Raw genomic sequence first — 26,899 nt, 5'->3', positions numbered from 1 at the left:
GCCTGGACCATTGCCATCGCTGATGGCCTTCAGGCTTTGGGGCTGGGGGTGGGGGGGTGACATACCCAGCCCCCGAGCTACAGTGGGGGGAGGGTGCCGTCAGGGGAGAAGGAGCCCCTGCAAAGCACGTGCCCTGCGGCCAGCCCAGGTTGCAACGTGCAGAGATTGCCTGGCTCCCCTTTCCCTGCAGGCGGCTGCCCTCTGCTGAGCCAGCCGTCCTGCAGCTCCCGCCTTCGGCCGCTAGAGGGACGGTGAGCTGCAGCCTGCGGAGGCGGTTTCCGTTTCCCGTGCGCCGCCCGCCAGCAGGGTCCCCGGGCAGGTAGGAGCGCGTGCCCCGGGCCCAGGCTGGCGCGGGCAACCCAGCACGGGGCGGGGGAGGCTGACGGCCCGGCCCCGGGCACTAAGGGGGAAGTGGCGCTGGGGAAGGGAACTTAGCCCTGCCTGCCCCCCCCCCGGAGGAGCGGGGCGGGGGTTCTCAGACCCTACTTCGGGTTTAGGCAGGACTCTTGGCCCTCTCTGGTGCAGCAGCGTGCAATGGCATACACGTGTGTGGGTGTGCGCACATAGCATGTGGGTGCAGCAGCGTGCAATGGCATACACGTGTGTGGGTGCGGCACCGTGCAATGGCGGGCGTGTGTGCGCACATAGCATGTGTGGGTGCAGCAGCGTGCAATGGCGGGCGTGTGTGTGCAATGGTGGGCGTGTGTGGGTGCAGCCGTGTGCTATGGCGGGCGTGTGTGGGTGCAGCCGTGTGCAATGGCGGGCGTGTGTGTGCTATGGCGGGCGTGTGTGGGTGCAGCCGTGTGCAATGGCAGACAGGTGCATGCTGTTGCTGACTGCAATGTCTGGTACTTGGCAGGGGCATGACTGGCTTCTTGGTGTGATGGTCACATCCCCTATTGCAATGCCTGGTAGCTGCCACTGTGGCAGGTGCTGCTGGTAGCCCTGACCGCTTAATAAAGGCAAGCTGCTTCTTGCAGTGAGAGATCCCACAGAGAGCCACCCTGCCTCCAGAAAGAAGTGCATGCCCCTACCAATGGCAAGCGGTCACTGAGTCACCTGGCCCATACCCTGGGACCCACTGTGTGAGGACTCATGATTGGGTTGAGCTGGTTGGGAAACATACATATGTGTGCGTGCATCCATGTAAACAGCCTTGCTTGTTTATAGTATATTTGTGAAATTTCCCAGCCAGCTGCGTGCCCTTAGCCTTGGGCTGTGCCTGGTCCTGTTTCAAGTGGAGGGAGGTGTTAACTGCTTGATTCCGCTCTTACAAGTTCATCATTTGCATCAGGTGAATTAAGCACCGTGTGACTGCTGCGGTAACCTTGGTATATCTTGATGTTTTGTTATTCCCGCAGGTGGTGGTATTCATTTATTATTTTTATTGTGGTGGCAATCAGAGGCTCCAGTCAGGATCAGGGCCCCAGTGTGCCAGGCCTTGAACAGACACACACACAAAAGATAGCCCCTGTCCTAAAGAACTTACAGTATTACACCCCAATACTCCGAAGATTTTTGTCTGTGCTTTATGCACTGTGAATAGTCAATGGAATTACTTGCAATGCTTAAAGTTAAGCACATGCCTAGGTCTTAGTAGGGTCAGGGCCATAGCAGTAGAAGAGTCAGAAATTAAATCTTTGCTGAAAGCAACGCACTGTCAGGCTAAAATCATACTGCGAAGAACCTGAGCGAGAAGTTCCTTCCTCTGGTTACTACTGACACTTAAAACGATTGAAACTGAAAAAAAATCTAATTTACTTCTGTCTATGGTTTTGGTTATTTTTACATTTTGTATTTGGACAGTGAAAATGGACTAGCTGCTTTAATGTTTTGGTTCTTCTGTATTAACGCATGAAACAACTCAGGGAATGTTTTTTAATTAAAAAAATTTGTTTGAATTTAAAGGGGCCCGACCTAGATAGGGGCCCAAATTTTTAAAATGTGTCAGGCGTGGGGGAAGCCCTCCAGCTTTTCTAAAAATCTAAGACCAGCATGGATTGTACAAATTAAAAGGGAAAAAATCCAGTGAAAACAGGTGCTTCTAAACAACTAGATATTTCTCCGCAGAGATTCCCACTCTGCCACACAGAGAACCTGAAGGTGAAATTGACTAAACAACAGTAGAGGTGACTGTGTTGATTCCCATTGTCTACACTGGGAGAAATGCAAAAAGTAAACAAAGGAACTAAATAGTGATGACTGAAATAAGATCCTTACAATCCTTTCATTTTTAATAATCTTACTCTGTTTAGGTTCTAAAATCCTGCTCGTCACTATGACATCAGAGCACCTCATGTGTTACTAGTAACTCAGCAAAAAGTGTATTGTTTGCACCATTATGATTTTTTAAGTTCAGTGTAGTTAATGGTTTTTTAAAACACCTATGGAGTGTTTCTGTTTATAGCGGGTGTTGAGAACCCTTCTTAAGAAACAGAACCAAGACTCCCTGATCATTGTTTCTAACTATCCTATTGATTAAAATTAGGCCACATCTAAACTAGGAAAAATATTAGTCAATGTGTTTTAACTAATTTGAATTTTAAACAGGGCTGTGGTCCTAGCACAGACAGGACAACTCGTGTTTAAAACCATGTTAGATGGTCATGGTTAACCCTCAGCTCCCCTTATTTCTCCTAGTCTCCCCTTAGTGAGACCTTCTCGCTAGTTTTGTGTGAATAAAAGATTTTTCAGTTCACTGGCAGTTTGTTTTTTTTAAATTGTGTTGGGTCAAACTGGAAACATTTTCAGCAAATTGAAAAGTAAAATAAATTTGTTTCAGGTCAAACAGATCATTTTGTTTCGATAAAACTGAAACATTGTTTTGAATAAAATCAAAGGACATTTTGAAACACAAAGTTGTTTCAAACTGAAAAATCAAAACATTTTAAAAACATTGAAATGAAAGTTTTGATTTTTTCCAGAATTGTTTAATGTTTTTTTTCCAACCCAAAACAATCGGATGAAACCAACACAAATTTGCTAAATGTTTTGGTGTCACCAAATCCTCATTTTTTGCCCAGCACCGTATCTGATGGTCCCCTTCCAGAAACCTGTAACTGATCCCTGTTTGAACGTCCGTCTGATTTCAGGGAGAAAAGAAGAATCCATCTCTTGTGCTTGAGCCAAAAGGATATTCTGGATGATCTTTGAATAGAAGAGCACAATGCCTTTCTTGCATGGCTTCCGCAGGATCATTTTTGAGTATCAGCCATTGGTAGATGAGATCTTGGGATGTCTGGGGATACAGGATCCTGAAAAGCAGGAAACTCTAGAGAGGTAACAAATATCAAAACTCTGGTGGCCTTTACTCTGTGACTTAGTTTATTTTTTAAGTAACTGAATGAAGGATTAAATAAGTGGTTGTGGGTTACTCTAAGCTTCTCTCCACAGAAGTTCCTCTGAATAGCTGTGTGGTATCTAATTAACACTCTGAAGTTATTGTTATTACAGTAGCATGTGGAGGTCATACCTGAAATCAGGGTCCCACTGTTGTATAGGCATGTTGTAAAAGGTGGTCCCTGCCCCAGTGAGTTTACAGTCTAAATAGACGACATACAAGAAGTGGACGAGGAAGCAGGGAGGTAAAATGACTTGCCCAAGGTCACCTGGCAGGTCCAGTGGCAGAGCTGGGACGAGACCCCAGGTGTCCTAAGTCTCCACCAGTGAGCTAACTGGTGTGCTATCCTTGAATCACTGACTGTACAATCAGAGGCCTTTGCTGTAGGAAAGCTGGATGCTAACGTTGGATGGATGTGGGTGCCAAGAAGATTTGGGGAGCCCTTTAATAGTGGAGCCAACTGTTTACACAGGGGTTAAAAGGCAGATTACGGTGTTCCCCAAAACCTGCAGAGAGGAGCTGTTTAACCCTTTAGAGAGCCCTTCCCTGTTAGAGTCTGTTGACCTGGAGCAAACTCTTGCGATAGGAACTAAGTGGAGTTCTCTCAGGCAGCTGACACTTAATTCTGAGCACAACAAAACATCCCACGGCAGTCAGACCCTAAAACGAGAGCAGCAGCGAAAGCAGGGTGCAGTGCACCGAGGTGCGGCTGGCTCCCACAACACAAGACTGGAACGAAGGAGGGCAAGACACCTGCAGAGACCGTTATTGGGCTGGGCTTTGTGAAAGAGCCCAACAGAGTCAAGTGCCTAAATCCCATCTAAAGTCAAAATATCTTGGGCACCTCGATCGCAGCTGTGCTCCTTGCAACCCTGGTGAGAAGGGAGAGTCATCTAGCGGTTGCAGTGCAGGTCTGAGAGGTTGGTGTGCGGGGCCCTGTTCCTAGCACGCCCTCAGATGTGCCATGTGGTTATAGGCAAGTCCCTCATGCTCTCTGTGCCTCGATTATTATTTTTTTCTCCTCTGCAAAGTGGAGTTGAGACTTTCCTACCCTAGCAACATACTTGGAGATCCTCTGAGGAAAGGTGCTGTCTCAGCACCTGATCCAAACACTGGTGGGCGTCTTTCCGTTGATTTCAATCAGCATGGATCAGGCCCTACGTGCAGATAATATCATTGTCAATTTTAGGCCTCCCTCATTCCCTTTTCCAATGCACATCCCAGGAGAAATGCATGGAGCTCTAACAATGGGCCATTTTTCTGTGTCTCAAGCCCCAGCTGCCTAGCTGAAGACAGCAGCAAATTCTTGGTCCTCAACAAGCTGTTGGAGAGAGAGACCCACTCCGCATTCTACCAAGAAGGAGTGAGCTACTCCTTGCTGAAGGTAGCTGAACTTGGGCTGGTGAATGCAGCTGAAATCCTCCTGCAGAATGGGGCCAATCTTATCTTTGAAGGTAAATCTGGGGGAGATGATGTGTTCTAAGCGCACCCCTGTTCCTGATGCAAACAGGCTTTGCAGGCGGCAGAGAGGGAGGGAAGGTCCATTTGTGGGCTGGCCGGTGGATTGGAGCCTGAACAGGTGTCCTGGATCTGAATTGAGGTCCCAAGCCCTGCCCCTTCCTCATTGGGTTGGTCATTCCCAAGTTAACCTGTCTAATGCGTGGAGCAGTGTTCGATGTGTTATGGGTTTTGGAAGAAGCCAACGCCCAACCCCCTTCCATCAGGGGGAAGATCAGTGAGCTGGGTAGGATCATAGGATATTCCACTTTCCCCTCCAAACCCCCTTCAGTGGGTAATAAAATTGGTCCTTTGCGATCTGTCTCCTAAGACCTTCCATGCCCCTATCCCTCACAATGGATTGATTTTTTTTCTTTTCTCTGAACTCAAGCCAGGGAGAGGATGCTGTGTTGCCTTTTTTTTAATTAACGTTAATGAAAATGCAATTGCTGGCACTGGGCCTGGTCTCTCCCACCGTTCCTTGGTGCTTTTCTCTGAGCCAACTTGGAAATGCATTATGCTTATGTTCTGGGCATCGCAGGAAGCTGGTGAGTGCCTTTAGGTTTAAATCATAAGTCGGAATGTGCCGGCTTCCCAGGGCACAAGCACCAGCGTGGTTCCAGGGAAACAGGAACATATTAGGCCAGAGTCTGATGGTAAAATCCAAGCGGTGTCAACTCGTGGGGCAGGCGACGGGCTAGTGCAGTGGTTTGTCTGGCAATCCCTGTGCCCCTCGCCTTTAGGTTCACGGTTCAAATCCACCAACAGCAACGAAAAGCTGTTACCAACTGCTGGCTGCTTGTTGAATAGAGCAAGGTGGGGTTCAAGCCAGTTTAGTGGCCACAACAGACCCCCGTGTTGCCAGTCCCAGCAGCGAGCACAAGGATGCGAGCCCCCGGGATTAAACCACCCCTTCAGCTCAGGATTGAGACATGCTGGCTGGTCTGTGCCGACTAGCTTGCCCTAACCATGGCAACGCTATCCCTGGGCTGTGGATGGCTAGAGAACTTCAGGGCTGTATATCTGGCCTCTCTCAGCAACGCTCCTTGAATTAGCCTTGTGCGTCAGCGCATGGGCCTGTTTAATAGGGTGAAGGGTTTAAAAAGCTGCAGAAACCAACACTGACTCTTCTGTTCAGCCCGTGTCAGAGAAACCCTCCCACCCTGGCAGTGACTGGGCGTTTGTGACATCACACCTGGAATCCTGGCCGGGCTCCTGCAGGGTGTCTGGGTTTAAACGGAGCCAGCTCCATGATCTGTGGAGCATCCAGCTGTTGGGAAGGGGGTGGGGATGGGGGTATTGGGCCATGAATTGCTTCCCTTGCAGGCACAGATGCAGCAGGGTACCAGTGACAAGCGGTGAGTCTCTTGTCCATCCATTGCTGTCAGGGAGGCGGTTGGGACCCGCCTGTGGGTCGCAGAGCATATAGGGGCTGCGGGCTGCCCCACTGTCACAAAAGCAGGGCTGCAGCCTGCCAGAAAGGGGCTGGGATGGAGTTGGCTCTTCTGATCCGGCTGCTGGGAGCTTAGGGCCAGCTTGTTCATTGTCCTAGAGACAAGGCCCCCACAACAGCAGAGCCTGGGCAGTCAATTGCTTTGCTTCAGGCCAGCCCTCCTTGTAATTCCTCCAAGCCAAGCAGGATCCCATCCCCTTCCCACGCTCTTAGCCCCGTCTGGGGAGCTGGACTCTCTGAACCCAGCTGCTTTGGGTTATTCTGCTTTATCTTGGACCGTTTCATATTTTTGGAGGGCGTCTTTAGTTCTGAAACTCCCTGACTTGTCATTCGGTTCTGGCCCTAGATCCTGTCACCTATTACACAGCTCTGCACATCGCTGTTCTCCGAAACCAGCCGGACATGGTGGAGCTGCTTGTGCACCGTGGGGCGGACATTAACCGGAGAGATCGGGTATGGAAAGCACCCACCTTAGACACAGGGCTAAAGGATCTGACCTCTCCTAGGTTTATGGTACTGATAACGCCTCCTGGGAGATCTAGGCCTGTGATTTGCTCTGCCAGAGTGATGCCTGCTTAACTCATCTCCCTTTATCTTTAATGTGTTGGGCTGCTCAGGTCCAGGTGGAGCATTGCATGCTGGGACTTGTAGTTTGCACAGGCTGCAGTCAGTCCTTTGCTTGCCCTGCCCCATAGCGCTAATGCTGACGGGACTAACTTACGCTCTTCCCTTCCGGCCGTACGAGCCCTGCTTTTCACCCCATTGTCTGACTGTGGATTGTTCTGTATGATCAGCCTCCACAGCGAAGTGCTAAAGCGGAAGATCATGGGCTTTTTCCAGTTGCTGTTGCCTTTCCTCCCCTCAGATTCACGAGAGCAGCCCCCTGGATCTTGCCAGTGAGGAGCCCGAGCGGCTGCCATGTTTGCAGCGTCTCCTGGAACTCGGTGCCGATGTCAATGCGGCTGACAAAAATGGTCTGTGCCCCTTTCCATCATACAGGGAGTGAATTTCCCGCTGGCCCCCTGCCCCACCCTAACTCCTGGGGCACTTGGTTCTCACAGAAAGCAACCATTGGTATGCATAGCAAAGAGAATGGGCAGACAGCACGGCCTAGTTAGAGCAGGGGACTGGGAGGCAGGACACCTGGGTTCTTTTATCTAGGCTGTTAATTTGGTACTGGATTTCTGAGTTGCCCAGTGTTTAGCCCATTTTAGAAGCAGGAACCACCTGTGGAAATTCAGATCCAGGTTAAGACCTTCAAACCCGACCAGGGTTCAGGGGCATTTGCCCCAGGGCTATTGGTATCTCTAGGACAAGCAGGGATTTAACCACAGTCGAACATGCTTTAGCAGTGTAGCCGTGCTCCGACTACCTGGCACTTCTGGCTAGGACGCTTAATTCCTGCCCACACCAGTCGGGGAGATCACACTCAGTCTGTGCTGTGACATGCTTGCAGTTGCCCTGGTATGCTCAGGGGCTAATGGAAGAGCCACAATGTCTGGTGCTCCCTCTGGTGACTCTAAAGCAGTATTGTGCGAACACGCACTAGCCCCAAGTGGGGTTGCCAAGCCTCCCAGTTTCACCGGGCATCTCCTGGAATCGGCCTTTATCTCCTGGAGGCCACTGAAGCCAAACTGGGAGATTTTACGCTGCTAGAAGTCCAGCAGTGCAAAGGCAGGCTCTCTGCCTGCACTGGCCCTGTGCCGCTCCTGGAAGCGGCTGGCATGTCCCTGTGGCCCCCGGGGGAGGGCGGGGGCAGCACGTAGTGACCCCCTCCCATTCTCCCCAGAGACGTGCCAGTCACTTCCGGAAGCGGCACAGGGCCAGGACGGGCAGAAAGCCTGCCTTCGCACTGCTGCACCACTGACTGGGGGTGGCCCGAGGTAAGCACCTCCTGGCCAGAGCCCGCATCCCTCACCCCCTTCCAACCCCCTGCCCCAGCCATGAGCCCCCTCCCAGAGCTTGCACCTGGACCCCTACCCCAGGCTCAGCCCAGAGCCCCCTCCCATATTCCGAACCTCTTGGCCCCCGCCCGATGAAAGTGAATGAGGATAGGGGAGAGCGGATGGAGTGAGCAGGGCGGGGCCTCAGGGAAGGGGCGGGGCAAGGATGTTTGGGTTTGTGTGATTAGATAGTTGGCAGCCCTATCCCCAAGGCTGTGTATGCTCCCTCTGCTGCAGCCTTGTGCGGTTTGAATACCTCATTAAGGGGGTTCATTATTTTTCAGAGCTATATGCAGAGTGTCCCCTCCATACTGTCATGGTTCGTGGACGGGGCAGGCCCAAAAGGGACCCTTCCTAGAAGTCACTCTGACGTAATGCTCCCACTCCCCGGTTTATACTCTTATCCACAGGAAAGACAGCCTTACTGCATGCCCTGGCCAGCAGCGATGGAGTTCAGATCCACAACACTGAAAACATCCGGCTCCTGTTGGAAGGAGGTAAGGGCAGCCGAGCAGCTGTCGGCTCATTTCCCGGTAAAGACCAAGTGTTCTTTTGGGCAGGGCCCGTCTGTTCTGTGTTTGTACAGCACCTAGCACCATGGTCTATGCCAGGGGTTCCTAGGTGCTACCACAATACAAACAAATAACGGCCTCTGTGAAGATTGTTTTAACTGGCAGCACAGGTTGGTACAGAGAGATGCTGTCTCTCCAGGTGAAACAGTCGCTACTGTGCGCTCCATCAAAGCCCCATCTACTCCCTAAATGGCAGGCAGAAGAGGGCTGGAGGTGGGTGACAACGATCAGGGGCTTGGGGCTGCAGTTCAGAGGAGAGGTACCACGTGCTGGGGTGCGACACATACCTGCACCTGCCATTCGGTGTCAGCCCCCCGTTCCAGGGAGTCGGTGTCCATTGCGGCGTCTGACTGTGGCTCCCCCTTTTGTCTCTGGCTTCAGGAGCAGACGTGAAGGCCACCACGAAAGACGGCGACACTGTCTTCACCTGCATCATCTTCCTGCTTGCCGAGACGGTGGGCGGGGACAAAGAGGAGGCGCGAATGATCAACCGCTTCTGTTTCCGGGTCACCCAGCTGCTGATGGCCCACGGCGCTGACCCCAGTGAGTGCCCAGCCCGTGAGTCCCTCACCCACATCTGCCTCAAGAGCTTCAAGCTCCACTTCCTGCTCCTACGCTTCCTGCTGGAGTCGGGGGCCTCCTACAACTGCTCCCTCCATGGCCCCTCATGCTGGTCGGGCTTTCACGTGGTCTTTGAGAGACTGTGCTCCCACCTCAGCAGCTCGGAAGACGACTGCTTCTCCGCTGACCTCCTGCAAAAAGCAGAAACGGTCCTAGAGCTCATGGTGGCCAGCTCGCAGATCCCCAAACTGCCCAGCAACTTTGACATCAGCTCCACCAGCTGCAGGTTCCATGGGGAGAAGATCAAGGCCCTTTTCTACTCCCTGAAGCAGCTACAGCACGCGCCACAGGCCCTGAAACATCTCTGCAGGGTGTATATCCGGCAGCGCCTCAAACCGTGGCCCGTGGATGTGAAGATCAAGGCCCTTCCGCTTCCCGACAGGCTAAAGTGGTATCTCCTCATAGACCACGGCAGTGCTGGTGAGGAGGACATCTGAGCCAGGCAGGGGGCAGACCTGGAATCCTCACTCCAGTCCCTCCCCCAAACACTCCGGTGACTTGGTTTCCCCACCTGGAAGAGCAAGAGGTTCCTTATGGTCCAGATCAGCTTCCTCCACTGCCAGCCAGTGCTTTGTTTGATCACACCACGCTGTCCACAAATACCGGGGCCAGGCTTCTCTGGGAAGGGATACCCTCAATAGCATGTTACCTGAATCCCCATGAAGTGTGATTTGGGGTGGGAGGGCAGAGGGGTAAGTGGATTGGGCTGGTCATCTGGACTTTGTGCCTTTACGAGCGATGAGCATTGGTAAGAAGGCTGCTTCGCAGGGATGTTCAAGAAATGCCTGCCTGGATTTGGGATCATGGGCCCGGTCTGAGGAGCAGAGATTCAGGCGATGCACCCCACAGGTTGCGCGAGCCGTCTTGTTTGAATAAGGCCGAGGAACAAACATTCCTCCTCTCCCTTCTCCGCCCACCGCGCAGGAAGGGCTGAAGTGGTGCCTCAGGCGAATGGCGGCTTCCAACGCTGTCGTCTCCTGGGAGCGCAGCCCGGGGCAGGAAGAAACCACGACCTGCTGGAGAAATTGTTCAGCGAGCGCCTCCTTGATAAGCTATGCGGGCGGTTTCCCCTCGGGCCAGGCCCAAGCGCGGGCAGTGCTGTCTGAGGGATTGATGGCCTTTTGCCACACCCCTCTGTGCAGAGCCTGGAGCAGGCACGTCTCCCAATGCTTGGAAAGCAGGAGACGTGGCGTTAGGCAGCCTGGGCCACATGCCAGAGGAGCAACTAACTTCACCCAGGATTTCAAGGGCCATAGTCACGCTCCTCTCGCAACAGCTTGTCCGCTTGTTGTACCACCTTCCGGGACTAAACGAAGAGCAGGGAGAGGTTAGCGTTCCCTCTCTTTTCCCCAGGCATCTGCCAAGCGGTGGGGGCGAAGGCTGGTGCCCCGGTGATCGGGGGGGGCCTTGGGCTCAGCGAAACCTTTACAAAGGAGAGGGAAGCGGCAGGGCTGGGGGCAGCATCTGACTCTCTAGCTCAGGGCTTTGCAAGCTGCTGATATTGCAAGTGGAGGGTAGCACCCGGAAATGATGGGCTTGTGAAAGGACGTGCTCAGGGGCAAGGAGGAGACTGTAGGAACAGTGCTAACATGGGGCCTGGTTGTGGATTCCCAGGCCAGGCAGTCCTTTCGGCTTAGTCTAGTGGCACATTCAGCCCGGCTCCTACAGTTCGGGGGGTTTTAGTGCAGCTCTCCACTCTGTGCCTTGGGTGTGGTGGCCAAGTCTACTGGAGCAGAGGAGCCTCTAAGCTTGTTTCCAGCCGAGGCTCCACTGACCCTCCCCGTGAGGCCGTGTCTTGGGCTGGAGGTGCCTCCTCCTGGAGGCCACGCACCTTGGCCAAAGGAGCACTTTGCAGCACTCGCAAAAAGAAAAGGAGGACTTGTGGCACCTTAGAGACTAACCAATTTATTTGAGCATGAGCTTCCGTGAGCTACAGCTCACTTCATCGGATGCATACTGTAGCTCACACTCAAATAAATTGGTTAGTCTCTAAAGTGCCACAAGTCCTCCTTTTCTTTTTGCGAATACAGACTAACACAGCTGTTACTCTGAAACCTTGCAGCACTTGAAGCCCTGGCAACAAAGGGTGGGGCTCTCGTTTTCTTTGGTTTGTGCCCTGCTAAACCCTAAGTGTGATCTCAGCCCTGGGGCTGCAGAGATGAAAGGCTGAGTTACAGCACCATCCACTCAGGGCAGGTTTCCTTCCAGTGTGTTAATTTCTCTAAGTGCCAAAGCCAAACAGCTGCTAAGCCATTCTCACCCCCTGGGAGAAAAAGCAAAGTCTCCAGTGAGGAAATCCACTGTGATTTGCCTATAATTACCAGCTAGGCATGAAAAGCCTTCAAGTAATTGTGGCTAACGTTTCAGCTGGGTACAACATGGGGCTGTTCCTCCCGGGCCATCACTTCCACCCATTTGTTAACACTCATGGCAGGGCAAGAATATGCAATTCACTTTCCTGCCAAAATCCATCCACCCGATGTCTTTGCCCCTCCACCCCTACCCCCAACACTTCACAGAAGCAGCTGATGATCATATTGACAAATGGGTGTAAAATGGAACACTGTGTCAGTGTCTTGCTGAGATCAAGCCATTAAACATGACCTGTTGTAACAGAAAATGGATGTTTGTTTCTTTTGGGGTAGAGGGGCTCAGCAGGTGGGATCTACCTGTCCTGTAGGGAGATGAAGACTTAACTGCAGCACTCTTTAGTGTGTGGGAGACTAGTCACCCCGCTGTCAGTAAATGGGTAACACGGATGGGGCAGGCACCGTGGACTCATTCCTTATTTTCAGTGAGATTACACAAACGAGGCAGCGATTGCCTGCACGCATCTCTGACAGTGGGCCTAAGTGTAGGACTCAGTTTTGATCTTGATGAAACGAGTATAAAACTGGCATAACCCAAAATGATGCTAACTCACAGGATTTACACTGCTAACAGCAGTACAGAGATGCCAGATTCACACTAGACTGTGACCAGAATCTGAAAGAAAGAAGTCAGGCTCAACTATTTGTTTACAGGGCGGAGAGAATGAAAACATCTAAGTTATCCGCGGGGGGGGTGGGGAGGGGAGCGAGCCTTCGCATTGTCAAAGCCTGGCCCTGCAGGCAGGACGCCAAGATTTTATTCCCAGTTCTGTACTGGGCACTTGATCAAATCACTTAACTGCATGCTGTTTGCACGAGAGGGATATTTCCCTCCTCCCAGCCAGCGGGGGACTTGCTGCTTGCAGCTCAGTAAAGGTTGTGGATAAAAAGGTACTAGACGACACGTGGTAAGACACTGTCAAGCAGCGAAGTCAGCCGCCAAAGACTGTTACTCTGCTGGTACATGGGCCTACCCCAAACAGGGCAGCCACTGGGCCTGCTCTCTCCCTCTTTAGCTGCCCTCTTTATTAGCTGACGAGGGGCTCTGAAATAAGGGAGGGTGCCCCTTTGGATCTTAATTCCTGCCTAAGTAACATGGTTGCTCTTTACAACACAGACCGACTTAGCATCAGGTCCAAGGGGCTATCGCTGCAGGCTTGCCCCTTGTTAAATGGCAGAAGCCAAGTGTGAGCTGCCCAGGGCGCGGATCGAAAGCTAGCGAGCGCCAGAATCACAGCCTGATTTTGCACTAAGTCACTGTGCAAACAAGCCCTTAAACCCACCCCACCAGTCAGCGTTTCCTTTCGGGTTGCTGCTCAGCGATCACGAGACGAGTGGCAACAGATGGGAAGTTGCTACAGCGGGGGGTGGTTTGACAGGCCGGGCGCAGGCTCCCACTCTGAAATGCTGGAACCGCCCTGTACCATGGCGTGCCCGCTGGAGCGAGAGGGACACAGCAGTTCAGAGCCAGGCTCTCGCCCTACCCTGGGCCAGGCTCTTTATTCTGCAGCGGGTGGCAGGTGTCGGTGCTTGCTTGGAACATGCTCATTCAGGAAGTGGCAGATACTTCCTTGCCCGAAATTATACAATGGCACCACGGCGAGGGGCTGGCCTAAGCTCACAACCCCCACTCTGGGCGAGGTGCCAGGGCTCGATTTGGAGTCTCTCTTAATGCGTAGTTGGCCACAGCAACATTATTTTAAAAATCCTTTAGGGTGAGAGATTTCCCTTCTCCTGGACTGGGAGGGAGGGAACAGGAGAGCACATCCCCAGCAACCCGTGGGCAGCCTGACTCCCCCCTTCTGACTCACAACTGTCGAACAGGTGCAGCAGGCAAGCTGTCCCCGGCTGAGGTTGGGTATTACCCAACTCTGCTGTGCCCCTGGGGAGGGAGCACTGGCCCCACAAGTTCTCAACCTCTACGCCACCCGCCCCCACACAGATAAATATGGATTTGATCAAATCTTGAAAAAGTTTTTGCTCTGACAAAGTCCCCGAGATTCCATGAAGACACGATTTTGCTACTGATTTTGCGTGGAAGATACAGTGGTGATGGGCAGCCATATAAAACCCCACGACAGCCCCAGGGCCTCTTTTCTTCCTCCCCTTGGAAAGATCTGCTCCATCCCAAGGAAATGGCAGAGATCTTCAGACAGACAAACAAACAAAATCACCCCTTTTCCATCACTGTGAGAGAGCCCGAACATCTACCCCTCTGCCTTTGTGACAGATTTCACGTCCCAGGAACCTACAACCTCCTGCCTCAGACTGGTGTCGGGAAGGCAGCAAGAAACGCCTAGCTGAACCGACCCCAGTTCAGGCACCCAGAGGAGAGGAGGGTTAGGACCAGCGAAGTAGGGAGCTGGAGCAGGAGCTAGTGAGTTCTACCCCCTGCAGCAGGGAGAGCTAGTGCGTCAGCCTCCTCCGCACGCCCTGAACCGAGCGGCATTCAGGCAGCGCGCACGCAGCGTTGTCTGGCGGCAGGCACACACACCAAGGCAGGGCAGTTGCAGGAGTTCTTACTCTGCCTCTCGTACCCCTACCTGGTGCAGCATCAAGGCTTTTCCTCTCTATAGAGCCAGCCTGGGTGGGTGGCGTGGGGGTGTTTAAGCAGAGTCCGTGTACAGAGGTGCAACAGCAGGAGAGTGTATTTGGCAGCTGTCTTTTCTCACAAATAGCAGCAACGCAGAAGACCCGCCCCGATCTTTCCAGCCAACCCCAGCAGGGTTATTCAGGACACCCCACCCCACCCCACCCCGAATTTTAACCGTGAAGTGTCTGGACTGCACGATAGGTGTCCTCCTGGTCCCCCCAGAAAGGGCCTGCTGGGATGGTCCTTTGCTCTGAGCTGGCACAGTGGTACCTTTTGGTAAACAGCCTCTCCCAGCCCGGGTTCATCTCATGGCAAATGTATAGACGTGGTAGATTTCGTCAGGGAAGTTCTCTTGCCTTTCTTCAGCCAGGAGGTTGAGGCCTGCACGCCGGACGATCATCCGCACCACGTCCAGGTCCCGGCACACGCTGCTGTCCACATCGTCCATGATGACTCCCTCCTGGGCCATGTTGTCCTTGATGACAATGATGCCATTGGGGCGCAGGCCAACCTTGCATCTCTTCAGGAAGTCAGACAGGTGGTCGTCAGTCAGGTGTCCTGGCAAGGGGGAGAAAGCGCACGAGCATTAGCAGGGAGCCTGTAGAAACACAGACCAGCCATGAGCACTGGACCAGCAAGATTCCCTGACCTACTCCAACTGCGGGGGTGGAATGGAGCAGCACAGACGGGCAGAGTACTGCTGTATCTGTGTGGGGAACAGCAGGTGCTCTGTTGATCCACCTCTAGACAGGTGCGTGGGTCAGTTCTGCAGATCATGGCATCACCTAATGGAGTAAGGCAAGCGGTTCTACCCGCCCTCCTTGGGTAAATCCCACACCAGCCAGGGCGTATCTTCCGTACAAGGGAACAGAAGTAGGCTGGGGACAGCAGAACTGAAGGGGCCTTTTCCATATGGCAGAGGGAGGGGTTCTCTCACCTATTACCCACTGGATCCAGATGACGTCGTAAGAGTTGGGCTCGGGGCTGAAGTCCTGCAGGCCGCAGCAGAAGTAGTTCCTCACTCGCCTGCCCTCTTCTCCCAGGTAGGTCCTCGCCTTGGTCAGAAAGTCCTCAGTCACATCCACCATGTCCACTGCTTTGAAGAGAGGCAACAGCAGCCTCTTGGTGATCCTGCCGATCCCAGCCCCACAGTCCAGGGCACAGGTGGTTCCCGTCCTGTTAGGACCATCCTGAAATGAAAGTGAAAATGAGGGACAGGAGAGACGTAACTCTGCCAAGAGGAGCCTAAAGCTCACAAGCTGTAACAGAGGGACGTGGCAACTGGTGCTGGGAACTGGACCTTGGCAGTGCCAGCCGGGGCCTGAGGGCCTCTTTCTCCAAAGAACAGCTCTGCCAGGGGCACTACAAGCTGCCCCCGTGTTGCCCGGCAGAGAGGAGCCCCACTCCAACAGGGAGTGGGGGGCTCAGTCTCCACGGGTTAGTCTATTGGTGGCCTCTCAGCTGAGACACCAGCAAGGGAGTTCCCTGCCCCCTACATTCACAGTGAGACTTGTTTGGGCTGCATGAACACCTGGTTGCTATCGGATTTGAACGGAGATCATTTCCCAGTCGGGTTGGCTTCATGTGGCGTGATTAGCCAGACATCAGGACTGCTCACAAATCCCCCTTTAACAGTGGGTGTGGATGACCAGCTAGGCTTTGAAGGAGATCGTTCATAGACAACCAGCCTGGTGGCACTGGACAGCCAACACACACAAGGGGCCAAAGGAAAGAGACAGCGGTCAGGTCTCTAGAGTGCTTTGGAAAGCTGTGGGGAGGGAGAGAGCCACTCAGCAGGTGTTTAGACATCCACTCACAGTTAAAGGACAAGCTGTAGGACACCTCCGCCCCTCCCCAGACGGATCCAGACCACCTACCCGAAGGAACTTAAGCAGGAATTTTTTGGAGCTGTTGATGTCAATGCTGGAGATGTGGCCGTACCCACCCAGCATCCCATCCACCGTGGGCGGCACGTCCTTCCAGTATTTCTCAGCCTTGGAATAAAATTCCATCTCATCCTCCACCACCTCGCTTGTCATGCTGCTGAGTGGAATTGCCCCCTGGGTTAGGGACTTACCCTGCTCCTCCAAAGAGAGGAAAAGAAAACAAAGGTACGTCAACCTGCCAGAACCAAAAAAAAGTTGCTTTGCACCAAGAGCAGCACAAATCATGGAGACCAAGCAGGGCAACATATTGTCAGGCCCTGTCTGCAAGCCACCAGCGTTCAGACCACCTGGGCCCATTCTGAACAGGGTTAAATAGCAGTTTAACCACCATCTTGTCCATAGTGTTCTCACTTGCAGGAGCCGCAGGAGGGCCTGGTTAATTTCACTTTACGGATACTTGACAAAGTTTTGGGCAGTGGCACAACCTGCAAGCTCAATATACAAGTGCTGCACTGGCTTGCAAGCTGAAGTCTTCCCCTTTGCAGCTATCAGGCCAAGATTTACCCCCCCCCCCCCAATGAAAGTTGATGCCTGGGACACCGCCCCCATTAAGGAAGGTTTCCGACCAACCACCCGCAAACAGCTTCTCCCATCCCACAAGCCCTGACAACTTCTCTCCCTTCCTGGCATCTGCTCTCTTCAGATTTATACATGGATTTGCCCTCTGTTCTTGGAGCTTTGACAAGTGTTTGCAAATCCATTACAGCCTCCTTTTAAGAGCTCGCAGCCAGACTATACATACTGAGCTCTGCTAACCTTTCCTCCAAGTCAACCCTTCCTGCCCTTCTCAACTCCCTGTCATTGACAGGGTGAGATTCTGGGCAACATCTTGGGGCTTTAAGCCACTTTTGCATCCTTCCAATCCTGGGCTCTTCACAGGGCCGCCCAATGAGCCACAGCACGGCACAGAACCTCTGCAGCCCCCAACACGCCCCCTCCCATGCCCAGCTGCAAGGCTTGTGAGGGAGTCCGAGCAAGGAGGCCTTTAAAGCTGATTTCTGCTGGGCCTGCACTGATGCAAGTCTCCCCCAGCCAGATACAGACTTTTAGGACCTTTCAATGCCAATCTGGCCCTTTTATGCAGCATAAAGAGGCAGGAGCGGGGAGGACGACTTCACCCACTTTACCCATCTGGCAGTGATGTGCCCAGAACTGGATGCAGTATCCGAGGTGCAGTCACACCATAACCAGACGGTCATAACCTTGTTCCATGATGTGCATTTTCGGAGGCTGAACTCATTTTCACTCACCCTTCCCTTCCTACCCCTGCTTGAAAGCCTTATGAGAGTTACCATTTTATAGATTACATGTTTATTTAGGTTGACACCCCATCAATCACCCCCAATTACATCCAGGGTCGCTAAAAGTTATTCTAAGCACCTACCTAAAGACTGTAAATTTCAGTCATGACCATAAGTTGGACGCTTGGCAATATAATAAAGTCAAGGTATAATCAGGAATACAAGCTGTAAATTCCTAAAGACAGCTCATAATTCAAACCACTGAGGACTTGATTCAGGGCGCTGAGGATTAAAATCTAGATTTAATGTGGCCAAAGAGTAAATTCAAGGACTTCAAACACCTTTACAGCGAAAGAAACAGATGGTTTCATGGACTAAATTTCCTGCGAAACATAAAAATCTTTTCAAGGGAAGCCTTAAGAGCTTCCAATACCCTGGCATGATTTTAAAGAGCAATAGAGAGTGAACAAAATAAAAAGTACCCAGAGACTAATAGCTCAAGGAGATGGTAACAGGTTATGGGCAGTCTCACCTTGATCACCAGCTTGAATCCAGCTTGGGTTGCTAATGACGAAAAGCAGATCCCCGTTCTATGGCCTGTGTGGAAATAAATGGCTAGGTGTCAGTCCAATGGCTATAGCGCACACGCAAATTCAATACCGCAAGTGTAACTGATTAGCTACCATCTCAGCAAGGAACCATGGCCTCAATGGACCAGAGAGACTGAAAGAAAAGGAGGACCTGTAGCACCTTAGAGACTAACCAATTTATTGGAGCATGAGCTTTCGTGGGCTACAACTCACTTCATCGGATGCAACAGACTCCAGCGCAAGACAGCTGAATTGGAATCTCTCTAACCTGCAGGGGGCTCCTGCATGGCAATGCTGAGGCACCTTCAGGTTTGGGATCTTGTTGCCTGCACTGTTCCTGTTGTGGGGATCTCAGAGGGTGTCAGTCATCAGGGCAGTCACACGTGACAGATGTTAGCTATGTCCCTCACGGCACAACTGGAAGGGGCTCATGTACTATGGGGCTGAGGGCAATGTAAGAACCTATAGAATAGAGCCGTCAGCCCCACACCTTTCATCAGCAGTAAATTCCCTTCACAGACACTTACGATGCAATGCAACAAAATACTCACACTTGTTCCCTGATCACAGGGAGGGAAAAACGAGTACTGGGTTCTATGCCACAATTTAAACCCTCCTTTGGGGACTTGAGTTGTGGCAGATTTCACTGTCCCGGACAGGCACACAATCCCACGCTCTAGGTGTCCCTAAGCCTCTGACTGTCAGATGCTGGGACTGGATGACAGGGGATGGATCACTTGATAATTGCCCTGTTCTGTTCATTCCCTCTGAAGCATCTGGCATTAGCCACTGTACCAAGACAGGACACTGGGCTAGATGGACCCATGACCTGCCCCCTTACAGCCATTCTTGCGTTCTTACGGACAGGAAAAGAATCGGTTGTGTCAACCCTTCCCAGAGGGGGCGGCAATATTCCAGTGGGACATCGGCACTTTAAGGGCTTGTTTATACTACAAAGGCTGTGCTGGTAACGCCTGCAAATCTAGCTTGGGTTGCTAGTGACCAAAAGCTAATGCCAGCAAAGCCCTCTAATGGAGATGCAGCTTTTACTGACAAAAGTTCTTTTGCTGGCATAGGGACTCTTCGCACATACACTAGGGCTTTTGCCAGCACAGCTATGTCAGGCAGGGGGCATGATCGTTTTTCCCAACATAACTACACTGGCAAAACTTTGTCCCGTGGACCAGGCCTAGGAGAAGGTACCAGGTCCACAGAGGAAGCACTGGGAGTTCATTTTGCCCTTGGTATGTTCGGGCCTTACCCCGCTCCAGGTGAAATTAAATACATCAGGTATGTAGGGAAACAAAGACACTTAAGCACAACTCAGAGATACTGGTGTTAAACTGTAAAAAGAGGAGAATGTGTGTGTGTGTAGGGGGGGGGGGGGGTTAGAATCCACTGCACAGATCTGCCCCCGACTCACTGCAGGGATTGGGGCCCCTCTCTGCGTGCCTCCTTGCTCAGGCTGATAGGAAGAGGGAGTGTCAGTGTTTGGAGGCCTGTGTCTGACTGCCAAAAGAAGAAAGATGCCCCAGACTCCAGTGAGCTCCCCCAACAAACCCTCCTCCTAAGGACGTCCCCGCCTCTTGGCATCCACGCAGACATTTCACAAGCATGTGGGACACCTGAGAGTGCCATGGGCACAGGTGACACTGAACAACTGTAGCAGCCAACAGCTTCCTCCTGGGACGCTGCTCTGGTGTCATATGAAACTGGCTGCCCAAAGCCAAAGGTTGGGTCCTGCAGCCTGGCTCCTATCTCCAGGGCCCCTATCTCCAGCTGTCAGGCCGAAGAATGCACTCTGCATCCACCCCAGCAGCCAGCACTCTAGTCACATGAGCATGCAGGAGCATGACAGAGTCAGCTAAATATACATCTGCTGCCTCTTCGCATGCTAGGGTAGTTCCATGTTTCCAACCAGACAAGCACAGGAGAGCACTGAGTATCCTGTATACCCAGACGGTGCCAGCAATCCCAGGGCAGAGAACATGGAACCACATCTTCCCTGCTACTGGTCAAAATCCTGCCTACAACAGGGTGTAAGTCCGGGCAGGGTCTGGCCAAGTGGACCCATGTCTGCCCTAGGGGCTTGCACTCTTGCAGCTACCCTGCTGGCTAAAATCCCAGCCTAGGCAAGGCCCAAGAGTTCAAGGTTTCAGTACGTAGCTCTCAGAAAGGCCAGCCAAGTCGGGCTTCACCCGAAGAAGCACCTGACTCGGCATGCCAGAGGCATTTGCATGATGCTGTTTTGTTACGTGCCCATGCCCATGCCCATAACCGGTCAGAAGAGTCACTGCACTTTCTCAGGACAGGTCTAATTTGTTCTACCTTCTTACCACAGTAAGAGTCAGGCTGGAGCCAGACAAACAGGAGCAATTACACCGAACCCCCTTGAACCAGTCTCTTCTGGAGGGTAACCTGGTTGGCCTCAGGCACTCTTTCACTTGCAGTCAGAGGCCTTGGCTACACTACAAGAACATGGGGAAAAGTAACTCTCCCTGAGGGCAGCTGGACCAGCAGAGGGAGCTACAGAGTAAACAGCACACAGGATGTTGTACCGCCCCGTGCAGCGGTAACGACAGCCACCCACGCCCAGGGCCCATCACAGGGTTCCCCATTACTGGAGCCACGTGGGTGGAGAAGTACAGATCCATATTTCGATAGACCCAGCAGGTGGAAATAAACTCCGGCTCCAACCACATCCTCCTCATGTGAAAGGCAACCCCAGAACACTACACGGCACTGGAGACACCAGCCCCAAAGCTGTGGACAAAGCTACGGCTAGTCAAGCTTTTTGTCCCTTGCGACAACAACGAACAGGTTCAGGGCACTGCAGCGATGCAGACAACTGGGCCTTTTCAGTGACGGTTCCCCCTCCCTATCTCCTCAATCCGGCCCCACATTTTCAAACTTGGGTCCATGCTTAGACCCCTAAATACATGGCCTAACTATCAGTGGTGCTGGGCACCCACAGCCCCTACTAAAGCAGTGTGAATCCAGCTGCTTTTATTTAGGTGCCTAAATTCACACACCAAGTCTGAAAACTGGCCCCGGTGAATAGCCGCACACAGCATTCCCCAGCATGTGGTGTGGCTGCTCATCAGGAGAGCCTGGCACTGCCCAGCTGGGGAAGCCAGAAGTGAACATGCCTCAGAGGCAGAAATCCCACATGCACCTTCAGGCACCCTCATGCAGGGAGCAGAAGATGACTGCAATGCCCAACCCTCATCCCCCCTCCAGCACACAGAGCAGAAAGACGTGGCTATGTAGATGGTTAGGAGGTTTATTTAACACCCCCTCTCCTTGCCCATTAAAGACCCCTGGGTCACGAGAGTAACAACCAGAAGATGCACAACTCAGCTCACGAAGCAAATGCCAGAGGCCAAGACAACTCCTCCAGAGATGGGAGGGAATGCTGCTCTATTTCCAGGCACAGTGGGGATCCAAACCTCCCAGGAGTAAGTCCCCATTCACAGCAGCTTTCCAACATCCTTCCCTGCTTACCCTCCAACCCCATCCTCTGCAAGCACACAGGGATCGCCCCATGCAAGATAACGCTGAACCCATCGGCAACCCCCTCCATCCAGTGATGCCCCCTTCTCACAAAAGCATTCACAGGCAGGCATCAGCAGCGAGCACAGGGGAGCCATGCTGCCATAGGGGAGAGGGAGAAATGGGGAGCAGTGTGGAGGCCCCAGGTGGGTGGCAATTTCTCTGCAGATCTTGGGGTACCAGTGGACTAAGAAGGCTGAACCTCCTGCCTGCTCTGTGGAAGGACAAACCAGGCCTACCCCCGACCCCACCCTCCTGGCAAGATGGCTCAGGGAAAGCAAATCCTCAGTGGAATTGGTCTCCTCCACCTGTTTCTCAGCAGAAGGGCACAACACGGACTCTAAGGCCACGTCTACACCTGCACTTATGTCAGCAAAACTTTGTCACTTAGGGGGGTGGGAAAAACCCCCACCCTCCTGAGCGATATAATTTTTGCCAGCATAAGTGCTCGTGAGGACAGCGCTACGTCCGCAGGAGATGCTCTCCAGCCAATATAGCAACCGCCACTCATTGAGCTGGTTTCATGTCGACGTTGGCATAACGCAGCTCGGTATCGGAACAGCCGTGCGATTGTAAGCTGGTACCTGCAGACGTGGCCTAAATGCTCAATTCAGCAACGCAGTAGAGAGATTTCTAAAGACAGGGGAACGAGCCACAGACCCAGGTAAACAGGGCATGGCAGTATGGTTAAGAAATAATACTTTGCACCTACAGATCACCTTTCATCCGAGGAGCTCCAAGCATTGAGATTTCACGTAATGCAAGCCACACGAAGGGGGGGGGGTGTGCGCATGTGCGAGCCTGCGTGTGCACACACCCCGTGACTATGGGGGTGCACACACACACCTGGCGTGACCTGAGTGACCATGCACAGAGCCAGGAGGAAAGCCACGGTTTGAGCTTTGGGGTGGGCAGTTCCCAGATTCCCACCTCCCCTTACAAATAAGCTCAGCCAGGCCTCTTGACACACACACACACACCCCCTGGAGATTCCCCCCAAATCCGGAAGATTGACCAGGGGAACTGAACTCGCTCTCCCTAGATTTTAACCTGCTGCGTGTAAGGCGAACCGGTGTCTGTGGCCAGGGCCCTGAGAAGATCACCCTGCCCTCAGCAGCCGAGGACCAAAGCCTTCCCCACGTGCCAGGGTCTCCTGCTTGGAGGAGCTGGCGCCCGTGCAGAGGTCCGGCTGCCTGGGAGGCACTGGGGCCGCGGGTGCATGGGGGATCCGGGGGAACCGGGGCCCGGGGGCTTGGCTGCGGGGGGGGGGGGTTCTGGTTGATGCGGAGAGGCAGGGAGCACCGGGGTGGGGGTGGGAGGCTGCTGCAGCGGACGGGGCTCGTCTCTCCAGGCCCGGCGCGGAGGAGCTGCCCCCGGGTCACCCCGCCCTGGAGCAGCCCCGGGATCCGAGCCGGCGGGCCTGCCCCTCCGCTCCCCCAGCTCCCGTGCCACGTGGGCCGCGGCCGAGCCGAGCCGAGCCGAGCCGGGCCGGGCCGGGGGAACGCAGCGAGCCCGGGGCTTCGGGGGAACTGGCCTGGGGCGGGCCCCGCGGTGCGGACTCACCCCGGGTCTGCAGCGCCTAGCGCTGCGCTGCGTGGGGGAGGAGCGGGGGGGGGTCTCCTCCCGTCCCGGCGGCAGCGATGTACCCCCTGGATCCCCCCCGCTGCAGCAGCGGCTGCACGCTGGCCTGCCTGCGCCTCCTCCGCTCGAGCGTAATTTCCTTAAATAGTTCAGAGTGAAAATCCCTCCCACCAGGGCCAGGGCGAGAGACTTACTCCAGGTTGCAGCAGGGAGCCACCTACCAGGGGGAGGGGAGAAAGGCAGGGGAGTCAGAGAGTCTCTGGCCTTTCGCTGCTGTTCGAGCTCCCCTGCTGGCCTCGGCCTCCTCCTCCTCCCTCGGGAGAGCAAGGCAGAGCCACCAGGGCAGGAGGGCTTTTAGGAAACAGCACCCTTGGACCCAGGCAGCTTGAGGAGGGCTGGAGAGTTAGGGCCTGTTGTCAGAGCACGCCCAGCTCAGACTGAGGCCAGAGCGGGGGCTCAGCGCCCCTGGAAACGTGGGTCCCTTTGCCTGGCAGGGTCTGTCTCACGCCCCCGCCTTAAGGGGGTTTGCAGCCCATGCCCGGGCAAGCCCCCGTTCGATTGGCGCGGTGAGCTTTACTAGCGCTGCCCAAGCTAGTAAAGCTCCTCTGGCCCCTGGGTCTCTCTCTGTACAGCGCCGCTGAAATGCAGCTGCCTATGGGGTGGAGAGTGGCGGCCAATTCGTGCACATCGATGAACAAAGAGGGCGAGGAAGGGAAAATTTGGGTGAAGGGCATCAGGGCAAACTTCCTGTTCTTAGGAGGGGAGGTATCTTGGAGCAGGGGGTATGGTCCTGGCCAGGCTGGCTTCTGCCCTTAGCTCTGCCACTGACTGTGTGACCTCTGGCAAGTCACATCACCTCATGTCACAGCTCTGTGCCAAGTTTCTCCACTTGCAGAACTGAGTATTGACAGTAATTGAGCTGCTCGGACTCAGGCCAAACCCCAGAGCCCTGAAGCAGGATTCTCAAACCAGGCAGGGGAACACCTGTCTCACAAGCTGGGCTAGATCCCACAGGTCTACTTAGAACGTGCTTAACACCTGGCATGCACCTGCCCCTGCTGGAGGGCTGGAGCCAGGTCACTGACAAGTAGAGGAGACAGCACCAAAGACAGCTTCATTCCCTGTCCAGGCTGATATTTCCAATGGAGCCCCACAATGCCACACCTGGTCATTTTCACATATTGCCATTCTGTGAAGCTGCTTGGGGTGTTTGTTTTTTTCAATATTGACTAGTAGGGAGGGGGTTTTAATGCTTCTCTACCAGGTAGGTGAGCGATGACCCAGGGTGAGCCGTCACTCTATCACAGGTACTTGCTGTGGTCATAGGGGCCATATATCTGAGCAGCTCACACGGTCCCTGTGAGGTAGGGGAGGGTCATTGCATGGTTGGGGAACTGAGGCAGAGAGACCAAGGCCCGGATTCACAAAGGGATTGAGGTGTTGCCATGCTGAGGAGCCCAGAAAATCCCAGGAACTGTGATTCACAAAGCCCGAGTTCAGCACCTCGGTGCCCCGTATAATGTATGGGGAGGGAGGCCTTAGAACACGATCCACAAAAGCCAGCCTGCTAAATGGTAGGATGACCAGATTTAATGGAGAAAATATCAGGGCACATGGGGGAAGGAAAAAAAAAAAGCAGCCAGAGTTGCCGAAGCAAAATAAAAATAAATAAAAACAAACACACCGGAGCAGCCAAAGCTGCAATATCGGGACAAATGGCGTCCCGACCGTGCATCGGACAAAGATGTAAAAATCGAGACAGTCCCGATTTTACCAGGACGTCTGGTCACCCTCGCTAGGTGGGGGGCCGCCTACACTAGCCCTGGGGAGATGCTGACGAGAGGGGTGTGCACTAAGCCCTGCCCATCTCCTGGAGGAAGGCTCCCAAGAGGAGGTGGCAGGGAGGTGCCTATCTCTGTTTAGCGATCCAGGAATGGGAACCCATCGCCGGGAGTCAGGCAGTTTAGGAGCCTAAGTAGTTTCTTGTGGGAATGAGTTAGGCACCTGCCTTGTACTACACAGGAGGTGTCCAGTGGTTAAAGCTCTCCCCTCCTCCATGACCATGTACGTATTTATCCACGGTAGAACAGTCATTGGGCCAGAGAGCGACAGAGAGAATGACTCGAGCCTGGTGGTGAGGGCAGCCCCCCGGGAGGCAGGAGACCCAGGGTCCAGTCCGCCTACTCCAATCACTCGTTATCCCCAGTGAAGCAGCTTCAACGGGAAAGACAGAGAGCCCCACATCAGAATATTCCCTAGCTCAGTGGTTAGAGCGCTTTTCTGAAAGGGGGGAGATCCCTGTTCAAAGCCTTTCTCCCCCTCGGGCAGAGGGGAGGAATTGAACCTCCCACATCCGAAATGAGCACAGTAACCACTGGGCTGAAACTGAGAAGGGTTTCAGATTTTGAATGGGACCCGATCTGGCAGGCAGCCTCTGAGCACGCCTATCAGCCTGGGCCCTGCCTATCGTCCCCTAGCTTGGGCTGAAGCCAGGTGTCCAGAGGCTCAGAAGGAGGCAGCAGTGCACCTGTCTAGAGGCAGGAATGCAGGTGCCTGCAGCAGTTTTGTGGATCACGGTGCAGCCTAAACCTGGGACTTAGGCACCTAAGAGACAACACCCCAGGTCCCACATGGGCAGGGAATTGAACTCACGTCTTCCAGGTTCCAGGCTTGAGCCCTGACCAGCCTCCCTCCCTGCCAGTCATTGAGTGGCTGTGCCATGGGTCATTCCAGGGAAATACATCAAAGGATTTAAAAAAAAAAAATCAAAGAAATTACCTTCTGCTGGAAAGTTTCAGTCACATGTTACCATGGATACAGGGTTCTGTTACCAGAATTCATTGCTCCCTGGGAATCACTGGCAGGTTCAGTAACCAATAGGAAAGTAGCACTTCAGCCTCAGTGTTCCATAGGGTGTGTCTTTACCAAAAAAAAAAAAAAAAGTACATCATTTTCTTTTTTCATCAGCAAGGCTACACTCCAAAAAATGCTTGTTTTGCACCAAAACAGAAAGGCCCTTGTGGCCATGTGCAAACCAGAGTGTGGTGTGGGGAAACACCAGCAGGCTCAGGGTCATTCCCTGCAGGCTCCACTGCTGATAAAAGAAGCACAGCTTGCGATCCCCAAAATAAGGGCAACAACCCACAACATACCAAGGTGGAGTCAGTCACCTCAGACACGGGCTCAGTAAACTCAGGAAAAGCTACGTCCACTAAGTTATGGTCCAGGATTCCAAAGTTCAGGGGTATTGGGATCCTGAGTTAGGACCCGAGCCATAAAATCTGGATTCAGATCCAGACTTGTGGGGGAAATGTTAGGCCGAAACCTCAGATCCCATCTCTAAGGAATGAGAAAATATGCTTTAAATTGTTCATATGTTCAATACATATAAACATACTCACATGCCCTACCGCAAGCACACACAGTTGCACTCCCCACATTGTTGCACAATCACGTAAGCACATTTTCACACCTCTAACTGAGAGGATTAGGAAGAAAATTCCTTCATGGACAGGTTAATCCATAACTTCCCACCTCTGGATTCTTGCACTTTTCTCTGAAGCAGGGAACTGAGGAGATAACAGGGTGTTGGAGAAAAACA

At 53.2% G+C, this 26,899-nt stretch overlaps 2 protein-coding genes across 10 annotated transcripts; one reads left to right on the top strand and one right to left on the bottom strand.

The window, feature by feature from the left end:
- Positions 1-239: 239 nt before the first annotated feature.
- ASB6 (ankyrin repeat and SOCS box containing 6) lies at positions 240-12,046 on the top strand. 3 transcript variants are annotated; one of them, XM_073314902.1, is made up of 8 exons: positions 246-319; positions 1,192-1,294; positions 3,093-3,279; positions 4,613-4,794; positions 6,637-6,743; positions 7,156-7,264; positions 8,644-8,730; positions 9,187-12,046. In XM_073314902.1, exons 3-8 carry the CDS (start codon positions 3,167-3,169, stop codon positions 9,861-9,863), a joined length of 1,275 nt encoding a protein of 424 aa, XP_073171003.1. In that variant the 5' UTR covers positions 246-319; positions 1,192-1,294; positions 3,093-3,166; the 3' UTR covers positions 9,864-12,046. The 3 variants fall into 3 exon arrangements, with proteins under 3 accessions (XP_073171005.1, XP_073171003.1, XP_073171004.1); XM_073314904.1 differs by lacking the exon at positions 1,192-1,294 and having other exon boundaries at positions 240-319; XM_073314903.1 differs by lacking the exon at positions 246-319 and having other exon boundaries at positions 587-3,279.
- Positions 12,047-14,425: 2,379 nt separating this feature from the next.
- Positions 14,426-26,095, bottom strand: NTMT1 (N-terminal Xaa-Pro-Lys N-methyltransferase 1). Of its 7 annotated transcripts, none has more exons than XM_073314909.1 (5): positions 26,077-26,095; positions 18,108-18,172; positions 16,266-16,466; positions 15,326-15,578; positions 14,426-14,946 (listed from the first exon to the last, which is right to left on the bottom strand). In XM_073314909.1, the coding sequence occupies exons 3-5, from the start codon at positions 16,425-16,427 to the stop codon at positions 14,690-14,692; spliced, it is 672 nt and encodes a 223-aa protein (XP_073171010.1). In that variant the 5' UTR covers positions 16,428-16,466; positions 18,108-18,172; positions 26,077-26,095; the 3' UTR covers positions 14,426-14,689. The 7 variants fall into 7 exon arrangements, with proteins under 7 accessions (XP_073171010.1, XP_073171009.1, XP_073171013.1 ...); XM_073314908.1 differs by lacking the exon at positions 26,077-26,095 and adding an exon at positions 25,951-25,969; XM_073314912.1 differs by lacking the exon at positions 26,077-26,095 and adding an exon at positions 23,493-23,555 and having other exon boundaries at positions 16,266-16,472.
- Between the last annotated feature and the right edge of the window lie 804 nt (positions 26,096-26,899).

Source organism: Lepidochelys kempii, chromosome 16, assembly GCF_965140265.1.
Source record: "Lepidochelys kempii isolate rLepKem1 chromosome 16, rLepKem1.hap2, whole genome shotgun sequence".
Classification (NCBI taxonomy): Eukaryota; Metazoa; Chordata; order Testudines; family Cheloniidae; genus Lepidochelys; species Lepidochelys kempii.
This window is presented reverse-complemented; position numbering and strand designations above follow the sequence as displayed.